The sequence below is a fragment of the Podarcis pityusensis genome (assembly GCF_964106645.2).
Source record: "Podarcis pityusensis genome assembly, contig: HAP1_SCAFFOLD_452, whole genome shotgun sequence".
Lineage (NCBI taxonomy): Eukaryota > Metazoa > Chordata > Lepidosauria > Squamata > Lacertidae > Podarcis > Podarcis pityusensis.
The window spans coordinates 5,178-32,217 of record NW_028293291.1 but is presented as its reverse complement, the minus strand read 5'-3'; the positions used below and the strand labels follow the sequence as shown (position 1 = coordinate 32,217).

At 42.5% G+C, this 27,040-nt stretch overlaps 1 protein-coding gene across 9 annotated transcripts; it reads left to right on the top strand.

The window, feature by feature from the left end:
• On the top strand, nt 1-24,981 carry TTLL1 (TTL family tubulin polyglutamylase complex subunit L1). 9 transcript variants are annotated; one of them, XM_081024458.1, is made up of 11 exons: nt 1-291; nt 1,521-1,578; nt 8,427-8,543; nt 9,356-9,564; nt 14,826-15,006; nt 15,700-15,834; nt 17,286-17,394; nt 17,937-18,080; nt 19,535-19,621; nt 21,159-21,322; nt 24,077-24,981. In XM_081024458.1, exons 1-11 carry the CDS (start codon nt 18-20, stop codon nt 24,204-24,206), a joined length of 1,608 nt encoding a protein of 535 aa, XP_080880584.1. In that variant the 5' UTR covers nt 1-17; the 3' UTR covers nt 24,207-24,981. The 9 variants fall into 9 exon arrangements, with proteins under 9 accessions (XP_080880584.1, XP_080880589.1, XP_080880592.1 ...); XM_081024461.1 differs by lacking the exons at nt 1-291; nt 1,521-1,578 and adding exons at nt 2,907-3,543; nt 6,619-6,723; XM_081024462.1 differs by lacking the exons at nt 1-291; nt 1,521-1,578 and adding exons at nt 5,110-5,294; nt 6,619-6,723.
• Nucleotides 24,982-27,040: the final 2,059 nt, after the last annotated feature.

Below are 27,040 nucleotides of genomic sequence, written 5' to 3'. Positions count from 1 at the left end.
TATCTAGCTATCCTCCAATGATGGGGATGGGGAGGGGGCCAGACCTCCGCCTCCTCCTCCGCTCTGAGGGGAGTGACAGACGCCTCTCGGCCGCCGCCTTCTCCTCCCTTCCCCGGCGTCCCTCGGTTACCAGGCAGCGGCTGGCGAAGCGCTTTGAGGGGAGCGGCCCGCCGGCTTCCTCTGCCGGCTTCTCGGGGGAGAGAAGGCCGAGGCGCCGGGCGAGGAGGATCCTGGGCGGGCCCGTGGCGGCGGGAAAGGCCTCCGGCGGCGGCGCCTCCGCTTCTGGGGCAGGTAAAGAGCTTCCCTCCCTGCCCCTCCGCGTCTCGAGGCCGGGCAGCTGAGCGCAGAACGGGGCAGGGCTCCAGGGGGGCATCTAGTCGAGCCCACGACCCCGAGAGGGGCCTGGGGCGAAAGGAAAGACCCAAGAAAGCCAGGCGGCCCCCTCCCAGCAGGGCTTCCCCTCAAATTGCCCCCCCCCCCGGCCCCGCATGGAAGCAGTCTTCCTTGCACAGCAATTCATTCGGGTGCAGTTGTTCTTTAATGGATCTCCGCATACTCCTCAAGCAACAGGATCATGGATCATTTTAATGGCGACAATACACCAATAAGTTCTTCTTAGCCCTCAGGCAGGGAGCCGGCTCAGCTTCTTTCCCAAGTGTCCCCTGCAGCTCCTGCGCTCCATTTCTAAAGAAAAGCCCCCCAGGGGAGCCAGATGCCAAAGGAGGGAGAGGGCCTTCAGGGGGTGATTTGGCAGGAGCAGGTGGCCGTGCAAAGGGAAGAAAAGCCCAAGTTGGAAGAGGCACAAAGTGTCCTCTAGTCCAATCCCCCTGGGTAGGCAGTCAAAATGTCAATTAAACATGAACTGTTAAAAAACTATTATACTAAGCCCATAAGGTACACACTTTTAACTTGTGCACAGCCAGCTTAAGGTGTGTGGCAAAATAATAATTATTATTATTAATTAAAAGGATTATATTGGTGAGAGGACTCTTAGTATCTGTTTGCAGGTGCACAGTTGTCATTTAATGCATGTGGCTGCTGCATCCTTGTATTCAGAGTTTCCCGTTTTCCTTATTTTTCTCCTTTTCATAACTATTTCCTCAGATCAGGGGTAGGCAACCTAAGGCACGGGGGCCGGATGCAGCCCAATCGCCTTCTCAATCCGGCCCACGGACGGTCCAGGATTCAGCGTCTTTTTACATGAGTGCGTTCATTGAAAATTCATCCCTGGGTTATTTGTGGAGCATAGGAATTTGTTCCTATATTTTTTCCCAAAATATAGTCTGGCCCACCACATGGTCTGAGGGACGGTGGACCAGCCCACGGCTGAACAAGCTTGCTGATCCCTGCCTCAGATCCTTAATTGCCTGGTCTTTTATTGCAGCAGAAATAAAATCTGTTGAATGTTTTTGAACCACTGAGGTTTCTTGGGGTGCCTATTCCTTTTAGTAGCATGGTACAATACAATTCTACTGTCCACAATCAAATCCTTCGATCTATAAAGTCCATTCCTCTTCCAGCATCTACGTTTATCGAAGCCGTGAAACAGTGTTTCCTTCACTTCTATTTTCTTGATAGGTAAGTGCTCTTTAAGACCTTGCAGAATGCCTCGATCTCTTTTCCAGTATCTGATGTCAGTCACGGACTGGATAAGGCTGAACGAGTTGAGGCTTAATCCAGACAAAACATTGGCGCTCCTGGTCAGTTGGGAGAAGGCTCAGGGAATAAGAATTCAAGCTGTGTTGGATGGGGTTTCACTCCCCTTGAAGAGTCGGGCTCACGGTTTGGGTGTGCTCCTGGATTCGGTCCTGAACTTGGATCTCCGCGTTCTCCATAATTATGGTTCATGCGCCAACTGCGCCCACTGGGACACATGTCAGTTGAACTACTGTAACGTGTTGTGTGTGGGGCTGCCCCTGTTAAAACAACTTCACTGGCTGCTGGTCCATTTCTGAGCACAATTCCAAGTGTTGGTTATATGGCTTTGGCCCAGGCCACATGAAATATATTTCGCTGGTACTTCTCTCAATGACACCAGCATCAAAGGCATGGCAAGGGAGAATGTTTTTCTGTGTCTGCTTACTGTGGCGTTCGTACGGAGCCCCCGGTCGTCTCACGGACTATTGACCCGTACACCACTAACCCAAGTCAGTGACTATTTCACTAGCAAAGCCCAATCTACTCATATCGTTAATTAAAGCAGTTGCCATCGTTTCCGTTTCAATGTTTTGCAACGGAATGGCTTCTGGATATTTGGTTGTGTAATCCACTATGGTGAGGATGTGTATGTTTCCCCGCCTCCTGGCTCTAGGCAATGGCCCTATCAGGTCCAGCCCTAACCGTTGAAAAGGGGTTGATATGATAGGCAAGGGGCACAATTTGGCTTTTGTTTTGTCTTGACCGGTGCCTCTTCTCTGGCATATGTCACAGGCTTGACAGTATTGCCTGGCCAATAAAAATTTTGAGCCACTCTCCATTTTGTACGTGTAATACCCATATGCGCTCCAAATACACTATTGTGAGCGTGCTGCAGGATTTTGCCTCGGTATTCATGTGGGATTACTAACTGTCTTCTCACTTCTTCACCCCGCCTACATGGTGGGGCAAGGACTTCTCGATATAAAAGGTCCCTGCTCAAACAAAACCGTTCTGGGCACTCAGGAGTTAGCGGCCTCTCCGACTCGGCTGCCTCAAAGCACATTTGTGACTCAGTATCTTCTTTTTGCTTTTTGGCAAAACTTGGGAGTTTGACTTTTAGTCAAAGGAAACAAAAAGGTGTTTTTTCTTTCCTCACACTGATCACCCCCTTGCTGTCCTTCAGCACTGTCTGCCTCTGCTACTGTATCCACCCCCTCAGGATTAGGTGACTGTGGGCTCCCTTTTGCTCCGGTAACTATGAAAGTACTCTGCACATGTTCTAAAATGTCCCAACCAATGAGCACAGGGGTGGGAATTTCTTCCCAAAGGGCTACCTGCCACTTCCCTGCCCAGATTTTGAACCTGACATCTATTTCCGCCACCTTTAGGATCTCTGCTTGTTTCGAAATTCCTTTTAATTTCATTACTTTTCCTGGAATTATGGCCTCATCCTTGATTATCTCCGGGTGGACTATAGTGACTTGTGATCGCGCATCCTTTAACCCGAGATATCTTTTTCCGTCTATCCAGATATACTCTCCAGCGTTCTTTAACAAGAGATTATCTTGTTGAATCGCATAACAGTGCAGGACTTTGGCTTCTACTACCTCAGCAGGCTCGGGCCTAGTTGGCATGGCCGTTCCCTTGACAACCTGACTAGTCTGGCCCTGCTCCACAGGCTGCATACAAGATGTCCGTTTCTGTGTGGTGCTATAACTAGATGTTTCTTTTCCTGTTTTACAATCAAAACTTTTATGACCTAATTTTCCACATCTCCAGCACGAAATGTCTTTGGGTCCTGCATAACTTGTTTTATTGACTTTTCCCTCAGTAAACTCTGTAAGGGTGTGTGCCTTCTCATGTGGGCTGTTTGATGAGGGGCTGCTTCTCTTACCGGTTTCTGAGGTAATCTTTCCTTTGGTTTGCTGAAATTTATTCTTGTTTGTTTCCCAATATCTCCCACCAAATTTTGGCCCATCCAATCCATGGTCTCTGATTTCATTTATTTTACCGGCTAAACCAGCTGCTTCCTCTATTGTCTTGGGGTTCCTTTCTTTTATCAGGTACTTCAATTGGCCATTTATTGTGTTGTAAAATTGCTCCAACGCTATCACTTCTCTAATCTTAGGTACCGTGTCTGCATTCTCTTGCTCTAACCATCTTGTGAGGTCAGTTTTTATCTTTGCACCCACCTGCGCATAGGTTTCCTCCCTCACCTTTGTCACACTTCTAAATTTTTTTCTCAACTGCTCTGAGGTAATCCCAGAGTACACCTGCTTGTACACCTCAAAATTTCGGGATTGTTCCTCAGTCATTTGAGCGTATATTTCGGCCAGAGGACCGCTTATCCTAGCTCTCAAGATCATCATTTTATCTTTCTCTCTCACTTGAAAATCGTGACAGGCTCTCTCGAAGGATACTAGATATGCTTCTGGGCTATCCTTATCTCTAAACTCAGGAAAGCATTTTAAATCTATCTTCATTTGATTCTACCCATTGGTATTATTACTATTATTACGATTTGTGTCCAGTTCTGGGCACCACAGTTCAAGAAGGACACTGACAAACTGGAACGTGTCCAGAGGAGGGCAACCAAAATGGTCAAAGGCCTGGAAACGATGCCTTATGAGGAACGGCTAAGGGAGCTGGGCATGTTTAGCCTGGAGAAGAGGAGGTTAAGGGGTGATATGATAGCCATGTTCAAATACAGTGGTGCCTCGCAAGACGAAATTAATTCGTTCTGCGAGCTTTTTCGTCTTGCAAATTTTTCGTCTTGTGAAGCACGGTTTCCCATAGGAATGCATTGAAAATCAAAAAAGGCTACCACACCTCAAAAACCTCAAAAAAGGCTACCACACCGCATGCCATGAGTTGCTCCTCGAAGTCAAGTCGCAACTGCACCTCTTCAAGCAATGCACCCTGGGTATTAACGGTTTTAAGAAAAAGGAAACAAACTTGCAAGACGTTTTCGTCTTGCGAAGCAAGCCCATAGGGAAATTCGTCTTGCGAAGCAACTCAAAAAACGAAAAACTCTTTCGTCTTGCGAGTTTTTCGTCTTGCGAGGCATTCGTCTTGCGAGGTACCACTGTATATAAAAGGATGTCACATAGAGGAGGGAGAAAGGTTGTTTTCTGCTGCTCCAGAGAAGCGGACACGGAGCAATGGATCCAAACTACAAGAAAGAAGATTCCACCTAAACATTAGGAAGAACTTCCTGACAGTAAGAGCTGTTTGACAGTGGAATTTGCTGCCAAGGAGTGTGGTGGAGTCTCCTTCTTTGGAGGTCTTTAAGCAGAGGCTTGACAACCATATGTCAGGAGTGCTCTGATGGTGTTTCCTGCTTGACAGGGGGTTGGACTCGATGGCCCTTGTGGTCTCTTCCAACTCTAGGATTCTATGATTTTCTAAAACCGTTAATTCCAACTGTCTCATCTCTAACTGAAACTGCTGCTGTTCCCTTTCTTTTACCAATTCTTGCTCAAGCCTCAATTGTTCAGTTTCTTGCTCAGCCCTCAATTTTTCCTTTCCCATTTCCTGCTCCAGCCTAAATTTTTCTTGTTCAGTTCTATTTTTCTCAAGCTCTAATTTCAAGTTATATTCTTGTACTAATTTCCACTTTTCAAAATCCTCTGAGAACTGTGGAACTTCTACTTCAGGTGGGGTTTTAGTCATCTCTTCTATTCTCGTTTCCTCCCCCTGGGGATTCCCCTTCTCTTCTCCAGAGCTTTCATGTGGGTTTTCTCTCACTGGGTGCTTGGTCTTCTTGGGTGGCATTATGGGTGAGTCAGTATTTTGCGCTAATTAAATAAGAGACTTTTACTCTCAACACTGTTCCTCCCGGCTTGGCTTTTCAAGACCCTGGTCCCCAAAGTATAGCTTTAGGTTTTTGCCTCTAACCCTTCAAGCTTCCTTCCACTGACCCTGAGCCTAAGCCTCCGCCAGAACAGTCTTTTGAGATCTCTTGCTCTTATTGTTATCTCGGCCTCGCAGCAATCTGGGGTTTATCCTCAATCACACCCTCGGGCCAGGTAATCTCTTCCCTGATTTACCCTTCCCCTCTCCAGGTGTATTGCTTCCCCTCACCGGCTCTTAGACTTATCAAATCCCGCCTCTGCCACCAATTTTGTGGCGTTCGTACGGAGCCCCCGGTCGTCTCACGGACTATTGACCCGTACACCACTAATCCGCTGCCACCAACCAGGTCCTGCCTGGTAAAATCACTTCAGTCTCAGTCAGCTTTTCAATTAATAAAGAATGTATTTTATTTCAGACTTAAAAAAAAACTTTTGCGGTATTCCAAACGTTGTTGCTCTTTACAGTGGTGCCTCGCAAGACGAAATTAATTCGTTCCGCGAATTTTGTCATCTTGCGATTTTTTTCATCTTGCGAAGCACGGTGTCGGGAAAGTTTTGGAAAAGCTTCAAAAATCACCAAAGTCTTTAAAAACCTTAAAAAAGGCTACCACACCGCGTTCTGTCAGTTGCTCCTCAAAGTCAAGTCGCAACTGTATTAACGGTGTTAAGAAAAAGGAAACAAACTTGCAAGACGTTTTCGTCTTGCGAAGCAAGCCCATAGGGAAAATCGTCTTGCGAAGCAGCTCAAAAAACAAAAAACCCTTTCGTCTAGCGAGTTTTTTGTCTTGCGAGGCATTCGTCTTGCGAGGTACCACTGTACTTTCTTAGTCTTATTTTCCTCACTCTATCTCTTCTACCTCCCCACACTCAAGAACCCACAGCCCTAACTGTCTCTCTATTACCAACTGCCTTTCCCAACCAGCCAACCAACTGCTCACCCACAACTCCCAACAAACTCCTCCCAGAACCCACTGACTCCACCCCCCTGGGTCCTGTCTGTGCAAACTATTTAACTATTTCCCCTTCAGCACTCTCTCATATATGTTAATGTCACACTCACATATTGTGGAATTCTCTCCCAGAAGAAGTTAGATTGGCTTCCCCTTTGTTCTCTTTCTGCTGACAGGCTAAGACCTTCTTATTCAGACAGGCATTTGGAACCGAAGGGGCAGATGATGTTGACCACGGAGCTGCTATCAGGGCAAACTTAATTTTGATGCTGGTTTTCAATGTGTGTGTCGTTGCATTTTAACTGTTGTTGTTAACTATTTGGTTTTTGTTACTTTGTATTCTAGAATTGGGACGCGGGTCTAAACCACTGAGCCTAGGGCTTGCCGATCAGAAGGTCGGCGGTTCAAATCCCCGCAACGGTGTGAGCTCCTGTTGCCCCTGCCAACCTAGCAGTCCGAAAGCATGTCAAGTGCAAGTAGATAAATAGGTACCGCTCCGGCGGGAAGGTACATGGCGTTTGCGTGCACTGCTCTGGTTTGCCAGAAGCGGCTTAGTCATGCTGGCCACATGACCCGGAAACTGTACGCCGGCTCCCTCGGCCAATAAAGTGAGATGAGCGCCGCAAACTCAGAGTCGTCCGCGACTGGACCTAACGGTCAGGGGTCCCTTTACCTTTACCTTTATTCTATAATTATGTTTTGAAAGGTTGTACACTGCCTTGAATCCCAGTTTGGGAGAAAGGCGGGGTATAAATACTTAAAATAAAATAAAAATAATGAAATCTGCATTAGCAGTATTTATTCCATAGGGACATGTGGGGAAAACCCAGCTTCAGGGACCTGCTGAGAGATTTCTCAATATCCTTTCCCGCTCACCAAACTAATGTTGTGATTCTTACATTTGTATTATGGGTAACTTGGAATATTTCATTATCCTGCATGTAAGTCCCTCGATAAATTCAATTTGATGTAGGGTGCTCCCCACAATAGGTTTTGTATAGAATTGCCATGCCTCATTGACTTTGTGGGGCTATCCACATCATATTATCGAAGTAGTCTTCTTTTATGACTTCTGGAGCTTATTCTTCTTTCAGGCTGCAGAAATCTGGCATATTTAGAAGGGGGGGAAATGGAGGAGGAGTACAATCCCTGAAGGTATGGAACTGTTATTCTTCCTTCCTTCCAAGGGGTATAGTTTTGACATGAGTAGGTGAATATTTTGTGACTTGGCACACATTGTCATTAAATTTTGTAATTTTTTTCATTTAGTGCAGAAATGCATGTTGGCTATTTATTATTATTATTATTATTATTATTATTATTATTATTATAACATTGGTAGAGTGAAACTTTAAAAAATGAAAAAGGATTATAGCACTACTTAAAATAAATTATTAAAACACCTCTTCTTTTCCAGCCGCTAGCATTTTACTAATTCCCCCTCCCCAAATAAACTTTCAATCTCAAAACATGCCTTAAAAGCCGTGAGAGAAATTGGGCAGTCATACTTTAATAAATAAGCGCTATAGTGCAAATTAAACATCTTTTTTAAAAAGGCTGCATTGGTGAGTTGTACCTTCTATGCCCAGAGTGCCATGTTCTATCCCTGCTGGGCTAAATATAGCAGGATTAAAATGTTCTAATATTTTATTCCTTTTCTTCCCATTAAATGCTATTTATTTGTGGAAATTATTTCACATACTGGCAGCCCCCCATTTGGGCGTGTTCAATATGTATGTGACCATGTATATGTGCATCGTTCTGAACAGGAAGTGACCCGGAAATGTCATAAAGATGTTACTGAAATGTCACTGAAAAGGGGGGGGGGGTGTTGCAGGCTTTTCCAATGGGTTTCAATTATACATGATTTCATCGATGCACGTGGTGCCTCAGAACGTAACCCCCACGTAAATGAGGGACTGCCTGTATTCACCTGTATCAGTTTTCCCCATTTAAATTAAGATGCATTTTTTTTTACTTTTAGGATAATGGCAGGAAAAGTCAAATGGGTTACTGACATAGAGAAATCTGTGCTTATAAACAACTTTGAGAAGAGGGGATGGGTCCAAGTGTCAGAAAATGAAGACTGGAATTTTTACTGGTAAGCAGTGTGTGTGTGTGTGTGTGTTGTGGAACATGTTGCATACATAATTACACTTATTTGGGAGTAAGCCCCATTGAACTCAGTACCTCCCAATACAAATTAACCTGGACCCTGAGGCCCTTCTTCATGTGCCCCCTCCATGAGAGGGCCGGAGGGTAGCAACACGAGAGCGGGCCTTTTCTGTGGTGACTCCCTCCTTGTGGGATGCTCTCTGGGGAGGTTCACCTAGTGCCTTCATTACGTATATTTAGGCACTAGGCAAAACATTCCTCTTCTCCTAGGCCTTGGGCTAATTAAACAATCTTTGGCCTTTTAAACGGGGAGCGGGGTGGGTATAGTTTTTCTTTGTTATCATGGTATATATTTTTGTGTTTTAAAATATATGGTCATCTAATTCCTGTGTATGAGAAGAGCATCTTGTTAGGGTTCAGTTCATCAGTGGTTTATATTCATGCAGTTTTCAGAAACTGCTCACTCCACTTATACCATAATTTGGAGAGGCAGCAGGTACGTGCGAACCCCCTCCTGTTGTAATGATTCCTGGGGGAAAGCAGAGCTTGGAATGCAGAATAACGAGATAATTTGTAGGGTACAACAACAATTTATAGAATGCCTGCTCCACCTTCAAGAATGACTGCCTTTTGGAAATTCTCTGGAGAAGAGGTGGTAAGAAGAGTGAAGTAGATTTCTTATTAGATGTCTTCAAGTTTTTTCTTCTGATCATATTTAATGCAAAGGCCAGCCTGATTCCTATCAGGTTGTGAGTTGCATATTTTGGGGGAAGCCCAGTGACAATTTTCTCTTCACAGGATGAGTGTGCAAACTATTCGAAATGTTTTCAGCGTGGAGACTGGTTACCGCCTCTCTGATGACCAGATTGTCAACCATTTCCCAAATCACTATGAGCTCACCCGAAAGGACTTAATGGTCAAAAATATTAAGAGGTACAGGAAGGAATTAGAAAAAGAAGGTAGCCCTCTTGCAGAGAAAGATGAAAATGGAAAATACCTTTACTTAGGTGAGTTGTCTTGGCCAATTCTACTATTTGTATGTGCATTTTAAACACAAGACATCCCTCAGTAGCATATAATAGATATTCAGAAATTTGGATCTTTGCCATCCGGTTCACACATCACATTAAATCATTGTTTAACTTACTGTGGAGCAGGGTGTCTGGTGCAGCTGCTCAAAAAGACCATGGTTCGTTCTCCTTCCCTCCTTTCTGATGGTGAGGAAACAAATCAGAGGCGGGCTAGCTGTTTTGTGGAAAGCAGTCCTTGTGGTTTGTTTGTCTCCTAACAAATCATGATGGGGTTAGTTCTTGGCTTACCATTGTGGTTTGGTAGGCGACAAGGTCTGCTCTTGGCTTACCATAATAGTTTGTTGGGAAACATGTGTGAACCGGCACATGCTGTTTGTATAACGGCAAGCCAACCTCTGGTTTGATCTCTCGCTGGTGGACTGAAGGGACGAACAAAGTGTGCATTTCCTTTAAGCCATACTGAATCTTATACTGTGACTTAAAGTGGTGTCTGAACCAGGCCTGTGGTTTTCCAGGGAATTCTGCAGCTTACTCATCTCTCCATGTGTCTTGCTCTGCTCAAGGTCAGTGACCACATACACAACAGTTCAGGGGAAATGTAAGCACTTCAAAAGCTCTTAATTGTGTAGAGCACATCTTCTCAGGTAGTAGGTAGTAGGTAGTAGGATAGCTTCAGTGTGAGGGTCTGAGGAACAAATTTATTTCATGAAAGATCCCCTAAAGGCAAGTTGAGAGTGGTTTTTTTGCCTGTCCAGACTGTGTATAAGAGCGCATTAAGATAAAAACATCAGTGATTTTTTTGAACCACATCTCAGTTAAAATACAACTGAGACATGAGGGCTCAGATAACGTTGCTTTGAGGCCGGTACTTAGCTCAATAGGCCACATGTCAGTCGTGAATCAGCTGAGACAGATTTCTGAAAACGTCACATGGACAAGGTTTCTGAAGCATATTTTTGCAGATTTAAAAGAGCAGACATATTGAACACAGCCTTATTGCAAGTCTTACTACAGTTTTCCAATAGTGTAAGAAAAGATGTAATTTGTCCAAGATTATGAGAGGCTGGTAATGGAGCAGGTGTTTAAAATCATGTTTGGTCTTTCCAAGAGTATAAAAAACAGACATGGCCTTGTTGAGGCCATCAGTTGTAGAGCTTGCAGTCTGATCCTAACCAAGGTGACTTGGGTATAAGCCGAGTTGATTTCAATAGGATTGACTTCCCATTATGTATGCTTGGGTTTACAGCCTTATTTGGCTGTCTAGAATCAGACTTTTCCCATGATGCTTTTAGCATTACTATAGTATGAGTTGAGAGAATGCAACTCCATTCTTAATATACTTACTATCAGTTAAGGTTTAAATAGACTTTCAGTAACTCTTGATAGTTATGTTCTGCAGATACTCTTCGACTCATGGTAATCCTCTTAAGATGGTGAACAACAAAAAAGTTATTTCTCTGTCACCTGTTAATTGGTCTAAACCAGGCTTCCTCAACCTTGGCCCGCCAGATGTTTTTGGCCTACAACTTTCATTTTTTTTATTGAATCATTTTTTATTAAGGTTTTAAACAAAGAAAAAAGAAAAACAACACACACACAAAAAACAATACAAAATTTTACAATAAAAACACAAAACATAACAATTAAAAACAAACTCTCTTTTCCATTCCCAATTTTAAATTACTTATTTTCTGGACTTCCTCATACCTCCCTCTTTTGTATTCCAATCTGCATTATTTGTCCAGCAGTTTCTTTTCCACTTTTTTAAACCCAATCTTTAATTTAATAAAATATTAAAATATATAACTTCAACTTTTTTTTTTTAAACATAATCCTTGTTCTTAATGTCATATACCTTTAAATTTTTCCCTTTTATTATCAAATTTCCATTTCTTTAAACATCTTTAATCTTGATCTTTAATCTTAATCTATCCTTAACTTTAACCTGTATAGCTGGAAACCACTTATTTTCAATCCAACATCACTCTAACATTCCTTAATTTTGCAGTATTTCTGAAGATAGTCTTTGAATTTCTTCCAGTCTTCCTCCATCGACTCTTCTCCCTGGTCGCGGATTCTGCCAGTCATTTCCGCCAATTCCATATAGTCCATAAGTTTCATCTGCCATTCCTCCAGTGTGGGAAGTTCTTGTGTCTTCCAATACTTTGCGATGAGTATTCTTGCTGCTGTTGTTGCATACATAAAGAAAGTTCTATCCTTCTTTAACACCATTTGGCCCACTATGCCCAGGAGAAAGGCCTCTGGTTTCTTGGGAAAGGTATACTTAAATACCTTTTTTAATTCATTATATATCTTTTCCCAGAAAGCCTTAATCTTTGGGCACGTCCACCAAAGGTGAAAGAATGTACCTTCAGTTTCTTTACATTTCCAACATTTGTTATCGGGCAAGTGATAGATTTTCGCAAGCTTGACTGGGGTTATGTACCACCTGTATATCATTTTCATAATATTCTCTCTTAAGGCATTACATGCCGTAAATTTCATACCAGTGGTCCATAACTGTTCCCAGTCAGCAAACATAATGTTATGTCCTACGTCCTGTGCCCATTTAATCATAGCCGATTTTACCGTTTCATCTTGAGTATTCCATTTCAGCAGCAAGTTATACATTCTTGACAGATTCTTAGTATTGGGTTCTAACAATTCTGTTTCTAATTTTGATTTTTCCACCTGGAAGCCAATTTTCCTGTCTAATTTAAATGCCTCCATTATTTGATAATAATGAAGCCAGTCTCGCACTTTGTTTTTTAGTTTTTCAAAACTCTGCAATTTCAGTCTATCTCCGTCTTGTTCCAAAATTTCCCAATATTTCGGCCATTTGACCTCCATATTGACCCTTTTCAAGGCTTTCGCTTCCATTGGTGACAGCCACCTTGGAGTTTTATTTTCTAGCAAATCCTTATATCTTATCCAAACATTAAATAGCGCTTTCCTGACAATGTGGTTTTTAAATGCTTTGTGTGCTTTGACCTTATCATACCATAAATATGCATGCCATCCAAATACATTATTGAAACCTTCCAAATCCAAAATGTCAGTGTTTTCAAGAAGTAGCCATTCTTTCAACCAGCAAAAAGCTGCTGATTCATAATAAAGTTTGAGGTCTGGCAGGGCAAATCCACCTCTTTCCTTTGCATCTGTTAGTATTTTAAATTTTATTCTAGGTTTCTTGCCCTGCCAGACAAATTTAGAAATATCTTTCTGCCACCTCTTGAAACAGTCCATCTTGTCCACAATCTGCAGAGTTTGAAACAAAAACAACATTCTAGGCAATACATTCATTTTTATCGCAGCAATACGGCCTAGCAGTGAAAGCTTCAAGTTTGACCAAATTTCTAAATCTTTTTTCACTTCTGACCAACATTTTTCATAATTATCTTTAAATAAATTCCCATTTTTTGCTGTCATGTTAATCCCCAGGTATTTAACTTTCTTAACCACTGTTAACCCTGTCTCATTCTGAAACCTCTCTCTTTCAAACGGTGTTAATTTTTTCTCTAAAACCTTGGTTTTTGATTTGTTCAATTTAAATCCTGCCACTTGACCAAATTCTTGAATCAGTTCTAAAACCCTTTTTGTACTAGATTCTGGCTCCTGTAACGTCAATACTAAGTCATCTGCAAATGCTCTCAATTTATAGTGTTTAGTTCCGACCTGTATACCCTTAACCATCTGGTCCCTTCTAATCATATTCAGCAACACCTCCAGGACCGAAATAAAAAGAAGAGGGGAAATTGGGCAACCTTGTCGTGTCCCTTTTTCAATTTTAAGTTCTTCCGTCACAACGTTATTTACAATTAGTTTAGCCTTTTGTTCTGAATAAATTGCACTTATACCATTCTCAAAACCTTGGCCTACCCCCATACCCTGAAGATTCTTCTTCATAAAATTCCAAGAAATATTGTCAAAGGCTTTCTCCGCGTCTACGAATATCAACACTGCTTTAGTGTTTATATTCACTTCTAGTTTTTCCAAAATATCAATTATATTCCTCAGATTATCAGATAAGTGTCTTCCTGGGAGAAAGCCCGCTTGGTCTTTATGAATCTCTTCCAACAGCACTTTTTTAAATCTTTTCGCCAAAATATCTGCAAAAATTTTGTAATCCACATTAAGTAATGATATTGGGCGGTAGTTCTTTAGTTGTGTCTTTTCAGCCTCTGTTTTTGGTACAAGTGTAATATATGCTTCTTTCCACGACTCTGGTGCCCTCCTCCCCTCCATTATTTCGTTGCAGACCTCTTTCAATGGTTGAATTAGCCATTCTTTTAAAGATCTGTAGTATCTAGAGGTCAAGCCGTCTGGGCCTGGAGATTTACCCAGTTGCATGTTTTGAATGGCACCTTCTATTTCCTGTTCCGTTATTCTGTCATTCAAAATTAGTCTCTTTTCTTGAGGTATTTTTTGTAATCCATTTGTTTTCAAAAATTGGTCTAAGTCTGTTTCTTTCACAGGCCCTTGAGTGTATAAGTTGGCCTACAACTTTCATGATCCCTAGCTAGCAGGACTAGTGGTCAGGGGTGATGGGAATTGTAGTCTCAAACATCTGGAGGGCCGAGGTTGAGGAAGCCTGGTCGAAACTATCCCAGCTTCTTTCTACTCTAGTATTAAACATGGAGTGCAGGTGTTGGAGAGAAGATGAGCCCTGTCGCTGCCATCACCTTAACTAACCAAATATGTAGACTAGGAGAGAATGTGAACAGGATTGCGTTTTCCCCTTTAGTTTTATGTGTTGATGTATATACTGTATTAAATATTTTTAGATAATAAATTCCTTTGGGGACCATTTCTTTGCAAAGCACTGTGTACTTAAAGGTAAGAGTAAAGGGACCCCTGACCATTAGGTCCAGTCGTGGCCGACTCTGGGGTTGCGGTGCTCATCTCGCTTTATTGGCCGAGGGAGCCGGCGTACAGCTTCCAGGTCATGTGGCCAGCATGACTAAGCTGCTTCTGGCAAACCAGAGCAGCGCACGGAAACGCTGTTTACCTTCCCGCCAGAGCGGTACCTATTTATCTGCTTGCACTTTGACGTGCTTTCGAACTGCTAGGTTGGCAGCTCACCCCGTCGCGGGGATTCAAACCGCTGACCTTCTGATTGGCAAGTCCTAGGCTGTGTGGTTTAACCCACAGTGCCACCTGCGTCCCTACTGTGTACTTAAATGGCACTCTATAAAACTATGCTATATTAAGTCTTGGTTTTCCTTGGTGCGTTTTAGACTTTGTGCCTGTCACCTTTATGCTCCCAGCTGATTACAATTTATTTGTTGAAGAATTCCGGAAAAACCCTTCCAGTACTTGGATTATGAAACCCTGCGGAAAAGCTCAAGGGAAAGGAATATTCCTTATCAACAAACTTTCCCAAATTAAAAAATGGTCTCGAGACAGCAAAACATCCACGTATGTTTCTTCAAAAAGGGGTGGGGTCTTGTTTAACTCCTTGTTGCAGTCTAGCATGTTTGTCTGAATTTGTGACTTTCTTACTTTGCTGGAAGGTCATTCATAAGTGCTTCAAACAGTTATTACAGATTACAGGGCACTTCACATGTGTAAGATAAAAATGAATCTAGAAATAGGTGTACAGAAAAGATGGGGCCTATAATATTGTAAGTTGTGGCACTGATTGCTTTGGTGTAATTGCATGGAATGATTTTAGTGCCCTTTTTAAAGGAAGTGGAAGCTGTTTTGGGAAGCACCAAATGACTATTAACTGTGGTGGATAGAGTTTTAAGAATATTCTCAAAACTTTTTGCCAGTCAGATTAAGACAAAAGCTATTATATTTAAAATCATTTATTTACATTAATGAGTCCTTGGAACTTCTTCCTACAAAGTGTCCCGTAGCTGCAAGAAGCACTCTGTGAGCAGCACATTGGTCGTCCTTGCTTTTAAATGCTTGCGGTCTAGGGAAGTTCTTTCTTTTCTCGGAAAGATTTAATCAGTCCTATCTGTCAGCTCTTCTTGTTCAACAGTTCTGCATATAGCACTAAAATGAAACTGCCTTTGTTACTTTTCTAGAGCTAGTTTTACAAATAAAAGCAAACAGTTGAATGCAACTAGCACATTTTAAATAATAAAATATACATTTCCCTAGGTTTATATCTCAGTCCTCTAAAGAAGCTTATGTGATTTCTCTGTATATCAACAATCCTCTACTGATAGGTGGCAAGAAATTTGACCTTCGCCTGTATGTTTTAGTGTCTACTTACCGTCCTCTGAGATGCTACATGTAAGTTGTCCATATTCTGACAATGCCCCTCTTTCAGGGTGAGAAGTGGCACTCTGGAAATAAAAAGTGAGGGAGGGTAATTTTCATCAAGAGTTGTGAGGAAGTTGTATTTTAACTTGTTATATTTCCCTATGCATATTGGCAAGCTAGAGGGGAAGGGAGATTTTGAGTAACCCTGCTAAGTTTGTCAGATGACATTCTCCAAAATAACCCCATCTAGAAATTGTCTTATGTATCCCAGCAGGGCAAATCATAAAGAAAACAAACATTTGTTTGTTATTTCCCCCACCCCCATAATTTCGGCATGGAGAATTTGTTTGACCCGATTTGCACTGACACAAATTTGCACCCACAGAGGCAGGCAGTTTGCAGCTATCTTCTCCCTGCAAGTCTGGATGCAACCTCTGTGTCTCCTTCTCCCAGCTTGAAGGTGGTTTTGCTGGAAATCACTTTTGTACAATTTGGCATTGCCCTGAAACTTTTCACTTTCCTTCATTGAAGTCTGTTTCTTTGTTCCATATTGGCCAAGATGTCTTTAGAAACTTTTGAAGTGCTTTAGTCTAAATCTTTTTGAATTAATCTTCTAATATCTAGCTTTTAATATTATCTCTGTATTTTGTTGAGCATCTCAAAGACTTCTGAAATCATAGTTTGAAGAAACCATTCTTATTCTCTATCATGGTTTGGATATGTATACAGGGTAGGAGTTAGATTGCTTAATATGTATTTTAAAAATCAGTCTCCTAATCAGTTGAGTCATAACACCAGGTTGTTGGGGGGTTTTGGGGTGGGGAGAGAATCCAGGAAGTAATAGACCAGGCTTCCTCAACCTCGGCCCTCCAGATGTTTTTGGCTATAACTCCCATGATCCCTAGCTAGCAGGATGATGGGAATTGTAGTCTCAAAACATCTGGAGGGCCGAGGTTGAGGAAGCCTGTAATAGACCAGCAGTCAGAATTCTGCATTCTTTAAGAACTTTTGGATGAATATCATCCAGCCCTGGCACCATGTTAACTTCTAAATCTTTCCCTTTAGTGGACACAATATTTTGATTCACTAATAGAAAAATAAACAGGATTGCAAAAAGCATTGAGAAAAATTCAATACCTCCTTAATAACTTTGATATTCATCATTATGAAACTGAGCAGTAAAATCCTAATCAAGGTGATTGTGCAGGATGCAGTGAGGACTGCAGCTGCTGTTTCCAGAATGCATTCAGGACATTATGATGTATTTAGTTGTTTTCTCCATAATAACTGTTGCTGTAATGTGTCCATTTATTGCTGTAATACATCCATTTATTGGATTAAAAGAAGTTTATTCATTTATTTTTTTAAGAATGCATATGCCAGCTTTTGATATCAATATTTCCAGGACAGTTTATAAGTTAAAATAAATAAATAAATTGGTGAACAATAAAACCTGCCCCCTCCCTTTTTTTGCATTTCAGGTATAAACTTGGGTTTTGTCGCTTTTGCACAGTAAAATACACACCAAGTACAAGTGAATTAGACAACATGTTTGTGCATCTTACCAATGTTGCCATTCAGAAGCATGGGGTAAAGTTGGAACATTTTCGTATAATGTATATTTAAATTATTTTAAATAATTTAATAAACTGAACATAGGTAATAAAAATACAGTTCCTCAGACCCTTGATTACAACCTCTTTCCCATTGTTGGTTTAGTGGACTTACAGTAAGTGCTGTTAATTCCTGGGAGTTCTATCTCTGAGGGGAACAGGGTTCTCCTAGCAACTCTCAAACCCTTAGCAAACTACATTTCCCAGGCTTTTTTTGGCGGGGGGGAGGGTAACAATCTGTTTAAAGTGGTACAATTCTGTTTAAAATGCACAGCGCTGATGGGGCCAATGTCTCTGTTTCTCCAACTAGCTATCCTGCATACAAAACCTGATTGAAGACCATTGTGACAGCTCCCTTTATTCTTTCACAACAGTATTGCTGTCCTTACTTACTTCAGAGTCTGGCTTGTGAACCTCCTGCTCTATTAGATCAACAAAGAACTGTTTGGAAAATGTTGCGAGTGTGTTTACAGCTGATATCAAATCTATACTTTTTGATTTGATGCCTTGCCTCTGCAGGATGATTACAATCACATCCATGGTGGGAAATGGACGGTGAGCAATCTGCGCTTGTATTTAGAAAGCACTCGTGGGAAAGAGGTCACCAACAAGCTGTTTGATGAAATTCACTGGATAATTGTGCAGTCACTGAAAGCCGTTGCAGTGAGTAGAGAAACAAAAGAAAAATACGTTTTATAATGCTTCCTTCTGCTCTTCCCGGTTTGAATATTGAGGCTGTAAATATGTGTGCTTATCTTTTCGGTGTCCTTTTTAAAAAAAGGCCACAGAGTTTATTAAGCAGGCAGTACGCACGTTGTGTACAAATAAGGACTATATAGGAACATAAACGTATCTCTGCTGGGCCAGGCCAGTGGCCCGTCTAGTCCAGTATCCTGTTCTCACAGTAGCCAACCAGATGCCCATAGCAAGCCTGCAGGTAGGACCTGATTGCAACCGTATTCTCCACTTTCCAGAAACTGGTTTTCTGAACCATGGTGCCTCTGATCATTGGCTAGGTGACACCGACAGCCTTGTCTTCTGTGAATTTGGCTACACCTCTTTTAATGCCACCAAAGTTGGTGGCCATCATTTTCCATTGTAGGAGCAAATCCCATGTGCTGTGTGAAGTCCTTTCTGTTGTCTCTCATGAATCTTCCGACATTCAGCTTCACTGGATCTCCATGAGTTCCTCGTGTTACGAGGGAGAAAGACTTTAATTTATCCCCTTTCTGCGTGCCGTGACATTTCTATCCTGTCACCTCTTATTTGCCTTTTTTTCTAAACTAAAAGGCTCTATATGTGGAAACTTTTCCTCTTGGAAAGTTTCTCCATTCCCTCTTTTTGGGGGAAGTTTCCTCTTTTGAACTCAAATGTTCCTATGTTGGATTTTCTTGGCAAGTGGCCACTTACACGTTTATTTAATGTAATAGTCCTATGGTCACTCCTTCCTTTCAGTCCAGCAACACTTTACATCTCGTACTTGGGCTTGGGCGCAACTTAAGATTAAGTCCAGGGTTGCCATCCCTCTGGTCGGTCCAAGGTCACGGTCATTTAGGGTTTCTATAAATGTTACCTTTTTGCCAAGGCTGGCATGCGTATGTGTGTGCATGAGTATTTGATCAGGGGACAATAGCATGCCCTCAGAACTACATAGTTTTTTGTATGATTGAAAAATACTTTTTTAAGAAGTATTACTTGGTTCTCATCACCAGGCTGAGGAATACGATCACGTGGCAGCTGCATCCTTGAGCCTGGCAACCACCCCCTTCAATGCAAAGCAAGACTTGGACAGGATCTCTTGAGTTTTGGGGGTTCTTAAAAGCAGGATGATGCCCAACACCTTCCCTTGAGTCCTTTATGGGTGGAGAGCAGCTGGGTTGGTGGCAATAACAAGCAGTAGCCCATCATACTTTTTGGACCCCCTTTTCTAGCCCACAATATGATTGTTTGTATCATTTATTGAGGGCGTCCCACAGCTGACAGCAGCCTAGCAAAATAGGGAGCATGTAACTGAAATGCCTTGCATATTTATTTCAGGAGTCTTAGTCAGACTCCGTAGCTAGTAAAATTGTACCGATGTTCATTTCTGCTCTCATGTACGTTTTCAACTCTTTCAGCCTGTAATGAACAATGATAAACACTGCTTTGAATGTTACGGATATGACATCATCATTGATGACAAGCTAAAGCCATGGCTTATTGAGGTAAGCGGAGTTATCTTGGCGTTGCAGGTTTCCTTTGAAAAGCAGTGTGGAAAAAGGGTCCTGCTCATTGGCTCCTAAAGGATTCCCCTTCTCGAGACTCTGAATGGGAAAGTCTTTGCTTTTGAGGAATCCTACTCATAAAAAGCTGTCTTATAATGAATCCAGGCCGTTGGTCCATCTAGTCTAGCACTGGCTGCCGTAGCTGTTGCTCTCCAATGTCGATATTTCCCAGCGCTGTTTCTGGAGATCACTTCTCATCAGAGATCCCAGGAATCGGCCACTCAGCTATGCCCCTCCTCACAGAGAAGCCTTGCTGCCTCCTTGTATGGGGCATAGTGGATGCTGAGCCCCTGAGCTGGGACTCGGGCTCTGCTGGCTCCTGCCATAGGGGAAGTGGGAAATGAAGCCAGGGCAACTATGGTGACCAAACTACGGCATCATAGCACCTGGTGGAACTTCGCAAACTTGGCTGTCTCGATTCATGAAAATCAGGGGCACGTTTCGAGATCTACAACTCTGCAGAAAAGCCTTGTTAGATGATGGGAAGGGAACCTTTGGCCCTCCCGTTGTTGCTGAGCTAGAACTCCCATCGTTCTTTGTCCATTGGCCATGCAGGCGCTGAGTCTGATGGAAATGGGAGTTTGTGGAAGGCTCTTGCCTGGCATTTCTTTCCCTGTCTTTAGGCACCAGGCAAAAACCTTGCTCTGTAACCAGGCCTTTGGCTATTTGGACCTTCTGTGGCCTTTTGGTTTTGTTCTTGTTTTATTCCGTATTTTCTGTTCTCATTTTGAAACCGCCTTGGAGCACTGTTTAAAAAGAAAAGCCTGACTAGCCTTTCAGATACCCTTTAATTGAATAACTTGTGGAAGAAATGCCTGAAGTAACTGATCCTATCGTTTGAAGTCTTGTTTATTCAGTTACATTTTACTCCAGGAAAACCCATTTATCCTAAATAGAACCCAATAGGGCCAACAAATATGTACAAAATTTATATTTTTAAATGCGATCCTAGTCAGATCCCAATTTTGCAGGACGCTCTTAGAAATATGAAATAATACATTTTTGGAATTTTTAATTCCTAATAATTTTTTATCACTTCAACCATTTTTTTAATTTTGTAACTTTAAAATTTAAAGTAAATCCATCATGTGACATATCAAATTAAAGCCCATGAAGTTCTGAAGAGATTGATATTTTTAGTTTGGAAATATCTCAATTCTGAGCTGAGCTTTTAAGATTTTTGTTTAGTCTGGCAAGGCCACAATTGTCAGTTTTTTAAAATTTCAAACCCCCACAACTCAAAAACGGGATGAGATAAAAAAGTAAACTTTTAGATTTAAACTTAGTTCTGATCATTCAACAAGTGTTCAAAATTTTAAGAAAACGGGCCGATATGAGGTAAAAAAGTCATCAAAAATTGCGCAACTTGTTATGAAATGACCCTGAGGAGCTGTTGATGATTTATCGTATTTCTGTTTGTGGAAGAATTGGTGGATGTGAACTATCTATTTTTCTCCCTCCTGTGTACACTTCGTAGGTCAACGCTTCTCCATCTCTAACTTCCAGTACTGCCAATGATCGTATCCTCAAATACAATCTTATTAATGACACACTTAACATTGCTGTCCCTAACGGGGAAATTCCAGACTGTAAATGGAATAAATCTCCCCCCAAAGAAGCCCTTGGACATTATGAGATTTTGTAAGTATTAATCATAGATAAAGCAATTGTCTGAACCTCTGCAAGTAGATGCTTTAGGGCTGCCTTTTGACTAGTATCTGAGTGTAACCTAGTCTTGGTGTTAACTCAGCAAAATTTTACTCAGATGGCACATTATTACTTATTTCTTTTATGAATGACTTCTTAGAACACATTTCTGAGCAATTTCAGACCATGACAAATGCATAATGCATAAAAACACAATGGTTCACAAGGTCTGTAGACTTAGTATTTTTGTTAAATCCTTCCCAAAGCAATCCACAGGGATCTCTACTGCAGAAAGACCCATTTTATGGTGGAAAAAAATAGTCCCGTGAAATACTTATGCCTCAGACACTAAGATCACCTGAATTGAGTCTTACTTAGGGTGCCAGGTGACTTAGCCATTCCTGATTCCAGCCTTGCACCGTTGACTTCTGTACTGTACCACACAATTTGTCCTCATTATATCTGGTTAAATATGTCTGTTACAGTTGCATCCTTCTGTGAATAGCTGTTGAAATGACAGCCATTATTCACCAGATAATCACATTATTAAGTACAGTGGTACCTCAGGTTACATACGCTTCAGGTTACATACGCTTCAGGTTACAGACTCCGCTAACCCAGAAATAGTGCTTCTGGTTAAGAACTTTGCTTCAGGATGAGAACAGAAATCGGGCTCCAGCAGCGCAGCGGCAGCAGGAGGCCCCATTAGCTAAAATGGTGCTTCAGGTTAAGAACAGTTTCAGGTTAAGAACGGACCTCCGGAACGAATTAAGTACTTAACCTGAGGTACCACTGTATTTCAGAATGTTGCAGATTGCTGTGGCAAGTTATAAAAGTGCAGTAGCTCTGAGATTTGTTGCTGTTAAAAGTTTTAAGATTCTTCTAGATGAGCCATTTGTTTCACTTGAGTGACGTCACCGTCTGTCATTTATGCCATTAATCTTGAAGCAAAATGGAAAGTACTTACATAGTAAATGGCAGCTGAGGCTTTAGATGGTAGTGATGCACATCCCTGGAAGAAATAATGCAGTTGTCTGTATTGACAGGACATACACATTAACATGAAGCTTTCAATTCAAAATAACAAGTTCTTATTCTTATCTTCTGTCCTGTGATAGAGCCAAAGTACATAATCAGCAGTATAATGGTGGTATAGCTCTTCCTAAACTTCAGTGGTTTTTGTATCACTGTAGACTACACACAAGAAGTGGAGATTGTGTGTGTGTGTATATGAAATAGGGATGCGGGTGGCGCTGTGGGTTAAACCACTGAGCCTCTTGGCTTGCCGATCAGATCAGCAGTTCGAATCCCCATGACAGGGCGAGCTTCCGTTCCTCGGTCCCTGCTCCTGCCAACCTAGCAGTTTGAAAGCACGTCAAAGTGCAAGTAGATAAATAGGTACCGCTCCAGTGGGAAGGTAAACGGTGTTAGTCATGCTGGCCACACGACCCGGAAGCTGTCTGAGGACAAATGCCGGCTCCCTCGGCCTATAGAGCACCGCAACCCCAGAGTCGTCCGCGACTGGACCTAACGGTCAGGAGTACCGTATTTTTCGCACCATAGGACGCACCGGACAATAGGACGCACTTTGTTTTAGAGGGGGGAGAACAAGAAAAAAAAATTTCCCCCTCTCTGCCCAGCGCCCCTTCAGTGAAGCAGCAGGAGGCGCTGCACAGAGAGGGGGAGAACTTCCCCCTCTTGTTTTCCCGCTCTAAAACAAGGTGCCGTTTAAGGTGCGTTCAGGCGGCTACCTTGGAAGCCTGGAGAGCGAGAGGGGTCGGTGTGCACTGACCCCTCTCGCTCTCCAGGCTTCAGGTTCCTTTCGACCTGCTCTTTGGGGCTGGCGGGGGGAAGCCCACCACCAGCCCCAAAGAGCAGGTCAGGGAGCAGCGGAAAGGCGCAGCGGAGAGGCTCCTGCCATAGCCGCGCGTCACCTCTCCAGCCGGGAGAGGGTCGCGGGGCTATGGCTTCTTTAGCCCCGCGCGCGCTCTCCCGGCTGCAGAGGTGACGCGGGGCTGTAGAGGCTCCTGCCATAGCTGCGCGTCACCTCTCCAGCCGGGAGAGGGTCACGGGGTGCTTCTTTAGCCCCGCGAGTGCTCTCCCGGCTGGAGAGGTGACGCACGGCTATAGAGGCTCCTGCCATAGCCGCGCATCACCTCTCCAGCCTGGAGAGGGTCGCGGGGCTATGGCTTCTTTAGCCCCGCGCGTGCTCTCCCGGCTGGGGAGGTGACGCGCGGCTATAGAGGCTCCTGCCATAGCCGCGCGTCACCTCTCCAGCCGGGAGAGGGTCGCGGGGCTATGGCATCTTCGCTCCATAGGACGCACACACATTTCCCCTTCATTTTTGAAGGGGAAAAAGTGCGTCCTATAGAGCGAAAAATACTGTACTTTTACCTTTACCTTTATATATAAAATATCTTCCCCACACAGGTTTTCTGCATGCAGAAGAACCAGAAGTATTCTCCTTCACATGCTTCCAATATGCATGGGGTTGGGGGAAGGGGGTTATTGGTTGGTTGGTTTTTTGTTCACATTTTTATCATGTACTTTTGTGTTGTGAACCATGCTGATATTGTGGGTGGTGGAATAATAATAATAATAATAGGCAGATAACTGGCAAGCATTCAATTCCTCCATCTATAACCTGTAGTAGCAAAGTCTAGGAAGAGCGGCACCACTTTGTTCTGATCATTGTTTAGCCCACCTGTGAATCCCATGGGACAGTACTGACTTTCTCTTTGCCCTTAGATACGATGAAGAGATGGCACAAAGTGAAGTTTCAGATCGTGATTTGAGAAGTCGCTCTGGGCAGTCCATTGGATTGAAGGGAACTCGAGCCAGAGACACTGGAAAATCAGGGCCCCTTACATGGAAGTAGCTGCAGAATGAACTGTAGACTGATGCTTCCTGAGATTCAGGGCTGTGGTTTTTGTAGGAAGTTTGCTTGAAACGGATGCTCAGATTTTGGATGACCTCCTTCCTGTTTGCAAAATGCTCTTCTGGGGGAAGTAATGTTGCGCAAAGAGGACAGAATAGTTTTCTGTCCGGCAGTGACAAGTACATTGAAGGACTGGACAAAATTGGTTTATTAGCATGTATATAAACAGTTATTAATCAGTTCATTGCAGTTTTACTGCGGGACTGTTATGTTGCATGGTGTATGAAATAGTTGTATTAATATATACTATGAGTTAATATAATTGGAAATGATCTTTTTACCGGTAAATAAATTACTGTGTCTTGCAAACAAGTCTTTGCTTTCTCACACATTGCTACCATAGGGGTCCCCAATACTTTTCGGTTCAGAGGCACTTGTTTTGTTTTGGACTACAAAATACCCCCCCCAGCCCTCTCAAACTTACATTTCAATAAATCAGCAGGAGCTGGAAACCTCAGTGGGCGCCAACAGCATGATGTGCCCCCAGGTGCCACATTGGACCAAATATGCATCTTGAAATTCATATTTTGTAGGGAGAAAAGCTGTCTTTTTTTCTTAATATTTTACTAAATTGTAAGAGTATACTACTGAAAACACACATACGTTTATTTATTAATTTTTTTGCGAAATACACCAAAAGACCAAATCAGTATGGTTCATGTTTGAAATGCCTGTTTTCAAACTACATGTTTCCACTTCTAAAAGCTGCTTGTGTACTGGGGATATTGTGACAGGCCTGCTGTCATGACTATATATAGCAAAGACTGATCTATAAGCTGTGTGCTGATACAGCAATGCGTTTCTGCACAATTTGATGTAACGGCTGTTATTGGTAGAAACGACGTCAGTGTTGAGTTTCAAGTATCATTCGCCAATTGTTAATCTGGCAAGCACACTAAGAAACTGGTGCATTGCAGTGGGTTTGTCAGATAGCATCACAAATTGCTACATCAACATTTATTTTTACTCTGAGGTGTTGTATTCTACTCTTAATAGTCTTTCCATTTTTGCTACTTAAACATGTCTCTGCTTCAGTGCACTAAACCACAATTGTATGCAACTATAGTAGCCACTTCTTTTAAGTCACAAACATGCTGCTGTCACTACTATTAGATGCTACCTTTTGACTTTGGCCAGTTGGTTACCTCTCCTTAGTGATTCTTCTATTTTCCTACGAAGGTGGTCTCCGAGAGAGACAGGAAAAAGGACATCATGTATGGGAAGAGATGCAGCAAAGTAGTGAATTTTTGCACCCCAAGTACACACAATAAAGACAACTCCTGCGGCGTTAGCCGATGTGAGACTGTGGCTCAATACAGACATCGAACCAAATCATGCTTTCCGAGCACCAAACTAGTTAAGAAGCCAAATGGTACTTCAAGCTTCCAGACAATTGAGTTTATATTATCATCATTCTATTTTACTATTATTTATTGTATTTGTTAGTCATTTCTTATAAGGTAACTCAAAGTGACTTGCTTTAAGATCAATTCAAAGCACCAAACAAAACCTAAGAATCTGCTGTGTAATGTTGGGGACATTGAACAGCATAGGAGATAACTAGTGTGAAAGGGGAAGATGGGATTATTGAGGAACGCCTTTGTGTTGTGGCTTTAATTTTAAAAAGGCCTATTAATAGCTTTAAGGTTAAAAATGTTTATTTTGTGCAGTCTGCTTTGAAATCCCTCCTGGATTTCTCTGAGCCACTTCTTGGCTGGGAGAAAGCTGCTGTTAACTACATTTACAGTCCAATTGTGAATGTCATGGTCGTGATGTCATGCATAAAGGCAGGTGTTTCCTCCTCCATCTCCCCAAACACACATTGTTAGGAAATGTTCGTGTGCCCAGATATTGGAAAGAATTATGCCGTTGTAAACAGAAGCATTTTATCATTGTAAGCAGATACTTAACCTCCTGAGGAATCGCAAGATGGATGCTGTAAATACTAGCAAAGTTACCCCATATGTACAACTGGGCAGAAAAGCAGGGGGCTGCCCAGTTCACACCCTCGCCCACGGCACAGTGCATGATTCTTTTTTTAGATAAAAAAAGTTTTTATTGATTATTTTCACATAACAAATTATTTCAACAATTGTATTTTCCTCCCTTCCCTCAGTTCCTCTTTCTGATTTATTTGCATATATTGTTCTCTGCATGTTATGAGAATGTAAAAATCTCTAAGTTATCCATCTATTATGTCAACAAATAAATTTGTGCATGTTTATTCAAAACCTGCCAAGGAGTCCAACTCATTCAGTTGTTTTTTTAAGTACTTTGTAAAAGGTTCCCATTCCTCCAAAGTTTAACTGCTTTGTGGGGAGGGTGCTGTTATACCTAGCAGAGCTGTGAGATGCAGTGTGTCTTATGTGATATTATATTGGCTATAGCTGAGCCCTGGCATATTGTGAAGACTGGTACCGGCTGGGACACATTATTCAGCGAGCAAAGAGCAGATGGCTAGTATTAAGTAGTGGGTTGACAAAGCCAGCACATTCCGATTGGCCCTTGGACTTCTGTTTGAACTTCCTGCGCTCCCGCTTTGTCTGGTGCACGTCATCCTCTTCACTGGAGGATGCCTCGTCACTCCTGGCCTCTTCATGATGCACTGGAACTGGCTTCCTAGCAAGACGCGGGCTGCTGGCCTTGCGGATCTCCTGGGTGGAGTGTTCAGCAGCTTCCGAGGCCACGGCCTCCTCAATGGCTTTCTGCAGCGTGAGGTCTAGCTTGGCGAGCAGACACCGTTGCAGACGGATGTCCTGGACCCCGCAGACGAT

Coding starts and splice junctions, on each gene's coding strand:
- TTLL1 (XM_081024458.1), top strand. CDS start 18: ATGATGGGGATGGGGAGGGGGCCAGACCTCCGCCTCCTCCTCCGCTCT. Junction 1,579..8,426: donor CACTTCTATTTTCTTGATAG/GTAAGTGCTCTT, acceptor TTTTACTTTTAG/GATAATGGCAGGAAAAGTCA. Junction 21,323..24,076: donor CTTGGACATTATGAGATTTT/GTAAGTATTAAT, acceptor CTTTGCCCTTAG/ATACGATGAAGAGATGGCAC.